We start from the raw sequence: 8,651 nt of genomic DNA, 5'->3' as shown, positions 1-8,651 counted from the left end.
AAAAACACATCATTGAAAACATGACAATAACAAGCATAAAACAACAAACATATGTTTGGTATGGTCTATTCATAAAAAGAACAAATACATAAAGACAAACTATATTCAAAATTATCAATGAACCAAAGTGCTTCAATTAACTAACTTGATCATAATTCATGATATCACTTCCTTCATGAAGAATAATTGTGAGATATTGGATCGAACTCTAGTATGGCCGAAGGGTAGCTTCTTGGTTCGACAGGGTTAAGCATGATGTCGAAGGTTGTTCACATGCTTGTGTCGAAGATGCTAGGGTTGTTAGCATGTTAAATTAGGTTTTAGTGTTTAAACCCTAATTTGTTAAGTTAGCTTGTTTATTAAGTTGGCTTGTGTAATGGGCCTTGTGGAAAAAGCCCATTAGTTAGTATGTTAGGTTTTATTATAAATAGCATACTAGTCTCTCATCATTGCTAAGCTGCAAATCCTAATTTAGGGTGAGAGAGGTTATTTGTTATTCTTGTAAACTTGTAATCTTGTTTTAAGAGAAAGTGAAAGAATAGCAGTTATAACCAATTCTTGTGTTCTTATTCTCTTCCCTAATTCCCTATTATACTTTGTTATTGGTATCGTTTTTCACAACAAATTGGTGCGGTGAGCGTGGAGAAGATGCCTTCAACAAAGTATGAGATTGAAAAGTTCACCGGAGTGAATGATTTCGGTCTGTGGCGCTTGAAGATGAAAGCCCTACTGGTTCAGCAGGGTTGTTTGGAAGCGTTGAAGGGAGAGGCAGCCATGAATGCTGCATTAACGGCAGCGGAGAAGACAACTATGATCGAGAAAGCACACAGCGCAATTCTGTTGAGCCTTGGTGATAAGGTTCTCCGGCAGGTATCAAAGGAGACGACGGCATCAGGGTTATGGGTGAAACTTGAAAGTTTGTATATGACCAAATCGCTGGTAAATCGACTCTACCTGAAGCAAGCTTTGTATTCATTCAAGATGATTGAAGACAAAGTATTGGCTGAGCAGTTGGATATGTTCAACAAGCTGATTCTTGATCTTGAAAATATTGATGTGAAGATCGATGATGAAGATCAAGCGCTGTTACTATTGTGTTCTTTGCCTCGATCACATGCTCACTTCAAAGAAACTCTCTTGTATGGAAGGGAGTCCCTGACGTTTGAAGAAGTTCAATCAGCCTTGTACTCTAAGGACTTGAATGAACGAAAGGAGCATAAACCTTCGACTGTTGGCGAAGGTTTGGCCGTTAAAGGAAAACTCTTACGAAAGGATGGTAAGTTTGACAAGAAGAAAGGCAAAAGCCAGTCGAAGTCTTACGGTGGCGAAGCATCTGGCATTCGATGCTACCATTGTAAGAAGGAGGGTCACACAAGAAAGGTGTGCCCTGAACGCCTGAAATATCATGGAGGTAAGGATAATGGCAACGCTGCCATTGTTCAAGATGATTTCGAATCATCTGATGTTCTTGTGGTTTCAAGCAGTGACTCTAAGAAGGAGTGGATTATGGATTCAGGTTGCACTTGGCACATGACTCCAAACAAAGACTTGTTCGAGGAATTATGTGATCAAGATGGTGGATCAGTATTGCTGGGAAACAACAAGGCTTGCAAGATTGCAGGTGTTGGATCTGTGAGATTCAAGCTCCATGATGAGTCAATAAGGTTGTTGACTGAAGTCAGGTATGTTCCTGATTTGAAGAGAAATTTGATTTCTCTTGGTGAATTCGACAAGAAAGGATATGTTTTCCAAGGAGAGAAAAGCATCCTAAGAGTCATGAAGGGGTCGAAGGAAGTCTTGAGAGGCGTGAAGAAACAAGGCTTGTATACCCTTGAGGCTGAAGTTGTAAGTGGTTCGACAAATGTTGTATCCACGAAACCTTTGTCGAAGACAGAAATCTGGCACATGAGATTGGGCCATGTCAGTGAAAGGGGTCTGGTCGAATTAGGGAAACAAAATCTGCTTGGTGGAGACAAAATCGAAAAGCTGAAGTTTTGTGAACCCTGTGTACTTGGAAAATCTTGCAGAGTGAACTTCAACAAAGGCAAACAAAGAACACATGGATCCCTTGATTACATCCATGCTGATCTTTGGGGGCCTGCAAGGTGTCCATCACATTCAGGAGCAAGGTATTTTCTATCCATAGTAGATGATTATTCCAGAAAATTATGGGTATTCATCCAGAAGACTAAGGATGAAACTTTTGAGAATTTCAAAAGTTGGAAGACTCTGGTTGAAAATCAGACTGGCAGAAAGGTCAAGAGGTTGAGAACCGACAATGGCCTTGAATTTTGCAATGAGGCATTCGACAGTTTTTGTGCTGCCTCTGGTATTGCAAGGCATAGAACTACTGCAGGTACTCCACAGCAAAATGGTTTGGCTGAAAGGTTTAATCGAACTATTTTGGAGAGAGTCAGATGCATGTTGACTAGTGCGGGGTTAACAAAGGTGTTCTGGGCTGAGGCTGTTTCGACAGCAACATATCTGATAAACAGATGTCCTTCGACAGCGTTAGATATGAAGACACCTGAAGAAGTTTGGTCGGGACATCCACCAGATCTCGACAAACTGAGAGTATTTGGCTGCGTAGCCTATGCTCACATTAGGCAAGACAAGGTCGAACCTAGAGCTCTGAAATGCATGTTCATGGGATACCTGAAGGAGTCAAAGCTTATAGGCTATGGTGCCTAGAGCCAGGTCACAGGAGGTGTATCACCAGTCGAGATGTAGTTTTCAATGAAGCTGAAATGGCTTTTAAGAAAACTGATGATGTTGGTCGAAGTACAGAAACATCTGACGAAGAGCTGGAACAGGTAGAGATTCCTGTTGAGGTGGAGCATGTTGATGCTGAATTGCATATCCCAGATGAAGTCGAAGAAGAAGCAGAAGATGCTGAAGTTGAGGAAACTGACGATGACTACCTATTGTCGAGAGATAGGTCGAGAAGAGTTATCAAGCCACCTCAAAGACTTGGATATGCAGATCTTATAGCTTATGCCTTAATCTCTGCAAGTGAGGTTCTAGACGAAGAACCTAGAGACTATAAGGAAGTTATGAGAAGTCGAAATAAGACTGAATGGCTGAAGGCCATGGATGATGAGATGAAATCTCTTCATGATAATCATACTTGGGAACTGATCAAGAAACCTGATGGGGCAAGGTTAGTCAGCTGTAAATGGATTTTCAAAGTTAAGGAAGGAATTGAAGGAGTGACGTCGAAAAGATACAAGGCAAGGTTAGTTGCAAGGGGTTTCACTCAGAAAGAAGGTGTCGACTTCAATGATGTGTTTTCTCCTGTTGTGAAGCATAGGTCCATTCGAATGTTGCTTGCCATGGTGGCACAGTTCGATCTTGAACTGGAACAGATGGATGTGAAGACTGCGTTCTTGTATGGTGATCTAGATGAAACGATCCTGATGAGGCAACCTGAAGGGTATGTCGAAAAGGGGAAGGAAAATTATGTGTGCAAGTTAAAGAGATCTTTGTATGGGCTGAAACAATCTCCTCGACAGTGGAATAAGAGATTCGACAAGTTCATGGCACGCATAAGTTTCATTAGAAGTCAGTTCGACCACTGCGTTTACTTCAGATTTCGACCTGTTAATTCATTTGTTATTTTGTTGCTTTATGTGGATGATATTCTCATAGCAAGCAACAGTGTTGAAGATGTGATGAGGGTGAAGGCTGAACTCAATAAGGAGTTCGATATGAAGGATCTGGGAGCTGCTTCCAGGATTCTTGGAATTGACATTCGGAGAAATAGAAAGAAGTCGAAGATATGCTTATCTCAAGAGGCATATCTACGGAAGATTCTTGAAAAGTTTGGTATGTCGAATTCGAAGCCAGTTGTGACTCCAACAAACCCTCAATTCAAGCTGAGTATTGATCAGTGTCCCAGTACTGATGTCGAAAGAGTCTATATGAATAGCATCCCATATGCTAATATAGTCGGCTCTTTGATGTATGCTATGGTCTGTACTAGACCCGACATAGCTTACGCAGTCAGTCTTGTAAGCAGGTACATGGCGAATCCTGGAAAGGCTCACTGGCAAGCATTGAAGTGGATTTTAAGGTACATAAATGGGTCTCTGAATAGAGTCCTAATTTATGGTGGAGCCTTGGGTGAAGATAGTAACGCAGTAATAGAAGGATATGTCGACTCTGATTATGCAGGTTGTATGGATTCCAGAAAATCTATTTCTGGATATGTTTTCACTATGTTTGGCACTGCAATTAGTTGGAAAGCAACACTTCAGAAGGTTGTTGCTCTATCAACCACTGAAGCGGAGTATATTGCCCTAACTGAAGCTGTGAAAGAAGCATTGTGGCTTGAAGGTTTTACGAAGGAGCTGAAACTTCAAGGTCGAGGTATCACTGTTAAATGTGATAGTCAAAGTGCAATACACCTGTCGAAGAATTCAGCCTATCATGAGCGAACTAAGCACATTGATGTGAGGCTGCATTTCGTCAGAGGAGTAATCGAGCGTGGAGAAGTCCAAGTGCTGAAGGTTTCGACTGAAGACAATGCTGCTGATATGATCACCAAGACATTGCCGAGTTGCAAGTTTTTCCACTGTATGCAGTTGATAAAGCTGCATGAAGAAAGCTAGTTTGTTCCTTGACGTTGTAGAGTTAGGTCCAAGGTGGAGATATGTAAGATATTGGATCGAACTCTAGTATGGCCGAAGGGTAGCTTCTTGGTTCGACAGGGTTAAGCATGATGTCGAAGGTTGTTCACATGCTTGTGTCGAAGATGCTAGGGTTGTTAGCATGTTAAATTAGGTTTTAGTGTTTAAACCCTAATTTGTTAAGTTAGCTTGTTTATTAAGTTGGCTTGTGTAATGGGCCTTGTGGAAAAAGCCCATTAGTTAGTATGTTAGGTTTTATTATAAATAGCATACTAGTCTCTCATCATTGCTAAGCTGCAAATCCTAATTTAGGGTGAGAGAGGTTATTTGTTATTCTTGTAAACTTGTAATCTTGTTTTAAGAGAAAGTGAAAGAATAGCAGTTATAACCAATTCTTGTGTTCTTATTCTCTTCCCTAATTCCCTATTATACTTTGTTATTGGTATCGTTTTTCACAACAATAATCAATTTACAAAATTCACCTGTTAGAAAGGAAGGATAACAATCTTATACCCTATATATTTTTAAATTTCCATCAATCACTTTTTTTATGAAGTGGATTTTACTAATTGCACTAACTTTATGACAAATTTCAATAGTGAAAAATCTTAAATTTCATCAGAAGAGCCACTAAGTTCAGGATCTGCTTGGTAGTAAACAATATCACCAGTGTCACTAACAAAATGATCTTTCTTCAAGCTCCTTATGAATTCTCCAATAAGGTGGAATGGAAGAGGAGCCGATTTCTTCGGCTCTCTGTAATATTTTCCAAACACTGGTCTAGCTGCCTCAGTCTGCAAACAAGCCGAAGAAAAATTCAGAACTCTTGAAACTTAAAAGAAATCATTATATATCCATTGTTAAAGTAGAGAGAGTGAAACTCACAGCTTCGACTAAGTGATAGTGTGGAATTTGAGGGAAAAGGTGATGAACGACGTGAGTTCCAATGTCGTGGTGAATGTTATTGATCCATCCGTAATCACGGTCAAGAGTAGTAAGTCCGCCTCTAAGATAGCTCCATTCCTATTCAACATGATGAAGATTAATTATGTGAACTAAAATTGGATTTTGAAAATATCAACAAACCGAAAAACATAGCAGTAGTCTAATCATTGCATAATATGCTGCATGTTGGATAAAGGTACAATCCTAATCCAACAGTCGAGATTTGACTGAATAGACGCAACAACCAAAAAGTATAGTGGTCGTCCTGCCAGTGCAGTCATATCTCGCCTATTGAATTGAGGTACAATCCTGATTTAGTAGCCGAGATTTGACTGAGTAAACACAATTAACAAACCAAAAAGTATAGCAGCCGTCCAATCAACTCAACCATATCTCGTCTGTTGGATTAAGGTACCGTCAAGATCCAATGGAGGAAACTTGTTTGAACGAATTAGAGAGAATCCAGGTTAGAGTATAAAAATGTACCTTTCCACGATACCAAGGTAATTTGTCTTCATGACCATGATGGTGCATATATGTCACGAAATCCAACCACATGACAAAGATCTTCAATTCAAAGTAAAGTCAAATTAGGATTTCATTTTTAAACGATTCCAAAAGTAAAAACAATGGATATCAAAGAAAAAGATAGGAAACTTACAACATAAGGAACTCCATAAAGCATGAGTAATGGAATTGGACCCATTACAAATCCCAATCCTACAAGCAAAGCCACCATAGCCAACCAAGAAGACGTAGAAGTGATAACATCTTTTTTCTCATTTGGAACAAACAAGTCACTGTCGGGATGGAAATGAGAACCCTTCTTCCCAGGACTCCTGATCAACTGCATTCAAAGAAGAACAACAGTCAATAGTCAATTCCTCTGCCAAACCTAATTAATATACAAATTCTGGTCAAAACTTGTAGGTACAATAACTTACAAGGTACACAGGATATGCAAGCAATGGAAACGGAGCGGTAAATCTTAAAGCACGTCCTACACTGTCCAAACTCTTAAACAATGTTTCTGTCAACTGCAAAATTAACAAAAACAAAGTTATTATATTAGAATTTTAGAGGGAAAATTGAAGATAAAAAGTATTCTTCAAAACCGGAAAGTAATGTTACAGCTATCCTCTCACCGGAAGCCAAGATTCGTCCTTTTCAACATGGCCATGGTTTTGGTGATGAGTTCTATGACTAATTCTCCTGCATAATCAAGGTTTAATATTAGTTTCAAACTCTCTAGCACGGACACCTTTGGAAAAAAGCATGTTTGTGTCTGTCTCAGACACAAACACTTGTGATTACATTTTATAATTTACTATTGGTGTCGTCGTGTCTGTGTCATGTCTTGTGTTTACGCTTCATTAGTTTGTTTCAAATATAATTTTGAAACTATAATGAATATAAATAAGAGCATAAACATACCATCCATGATATGGAACAAGAATTGAAGAATGCAAGAAATGTCCAACAACACTATTAAGCTTAGCATCATTTGAAAAGCTTCCATGACCACTGAAAATTCCAAAAACAGCAATCAAAGTCAAACAAAAGACACAATTTTGAAACCAAAACATGCACCCCAAAAGTCAACCATGACAGAAAAAACAAATTAAAAGTAAAAAACAAAACATGTAACAATATTTACCAATCATGTCCAAGAACAAAAAGTGCCCAAAACATGGTTCCTTGAGCAGCCCAATAAAGAGGCCAAACCATCCAATTATTAAGAAAAGCAGCAGCAGCAGCCAAACCAAAAACAACAACAACATCTCTCAAAACATAACTCATAGACTTCCAAGAATCCTTCACCCAACAATGCTTTGGAATTGCTGCTCTTATTTCAGCCAATGAAAAAGGTGGTGGTGAAGCAGGATCAAACTCCGGAAGCTCCTCCTGTTGTGGTTCAATTGACTCAAATCTCAAAGGAGTACTCACATTCAAACCCCATTTTCTTTTCTCCTTAAAATCAAAACTTTTTGGCTGAAATTGAAACTTGAGATCCGAAACTCCTTTGCTTGTGCCCAAAAATCTAACCTTTGAGTTGTTGGAAACAGGAAAACCAGTTCTTGGTTTGGAAAACACTGGAGCAAGTGGCTTTAAACCACATTCTGATAAAACCCAAGTTGCCATAGAAGATTAACACAAAGATAAGAATCAGAAACAAATATATTTGGCCTAAATAATTGATTTTGGACCAAAAAAAATTGATTTTTAGAAATTAAACAATTGGGTCTGTGATAATAATATATGACGATTCAACTTCCAACAACCACAAAACAACACAGAATTTTGAGGACCCTTTTGATTTCTGTGAGATGGGTTGAAGAAAGTTTATGGCTTTAAACAAGAAGAGAGAAAAGGGTGTGTTTGGAATTGATGAGTTATGGCTTCTGGGAATGAGAGACTTATAAATATAGTGTTTGGTGATGAAGGGGTATGTGAAGTTAGTGGGAGGGTGCAATTAGTGATTTATGTGTTTGTGTAATTAAGAAACACGATTATGTTACATTACCTATGACCAAACCAAAACGTGTTTACTTTTACTAGGAAAATCTTTGATGGGGATGATGATGACTCTCATGTGAAGAAACAAAGACTTGTTGAATGGAATTTTAATTTCTGTTATTTTTTATTGGTGCCGTGTATTTGACCTATCATGGTAGTGGAATGAAAAAAAAAATTAATAAAATATTTATTTATTTATTTTGGATTTTAATTTATTTAATTTATGAATGTTTTATGCGGTTGAATCATGGGTCGGTGTGAAAATAAAAATGTTGTTGTTGGGTGTGAAGTGGAATGGGAAATTTTATTGCGCAGCCATGCATGTGAAATTAGGGTGATATGTTTGTTTTCTTTTTGTTTATAATAATTTGCCACCGGCCTACTACTTGGTCGGAATGAAAGCAGGTGAAAAATGTGTACTTTGTGATTATTCCTTTTGTTCCAAATTTTTTTTATTAGTGTTTTCCTAATTGTTGAATGTTGAGGTTTTCTTATCACTTTTATGTTGAGTTTTTCTTATCACCTTTAGAAAGTAAAATAAACTTTAGAGTTTTATTTTTA

General features: G+C 38.3%; 1 protein-coding gene across 1 annotated transcript; it reads right to left on the bottom strand.

Moving 5' to 3' along the window:
- Window positions 1-5,149: 5,149 nt before the first annotated feature.
- On the bottom strand, window positions 5,150-8,181 carry LOC131635342 (omega-3 fatty acid desaturase, chloroplastic-like). The gene is made up of 8 exons (XM_058905958.1): window positions 7,231-8,181; window positions 7,008-7,097; window positions 6,719-6,785; window positions 6,518-6,610; window positions 6,235-6,420; window positions 6,060-6,140; window positions 5,514-5,651; window positions 5,150-5,422 (listed from the first exon to the last, which is right to left on the bottom strand). The coding sequence occupies exons 1-8, from the start codon at window positions 7,713-7,715 to the stop codon at window positions 5,237-5,239; spliced, it is 1,326 nt and encodes a 441-aa protein (XP_058761941.1). The 5' UTR covers window positions 7,716-8,181; the 3' UTR covers window positions 5,150-5,236.
- Between the last annotated feature and the right edge of the window lie 470 nt (window positions 8,182-8,651).

The sequence above is a fragment of the Vicia villosa genome, unplaced genomic scaffold (assembly GCF_029867415.1).
Source record: "Vicia villosa cultivar HV-30 ecotype Madison, WI unplaced genomic scaffold, Vvil1.0 ctg.001467F_1_1, whole genome shotgun sequence".
NCBI classification, from domain to species: domain Eukaryota; kingdom Viridiplantae; phylum Streptophyta; class Magnoliopsida; order Fabales; family Fabaceae; genus Vicia; species Vicia villosa.
The sequence above is the reverse complement of the archived record's forward strand: the minus strand, read 5'-3'. Positions and strand labels throughout refer to the sequence as shown.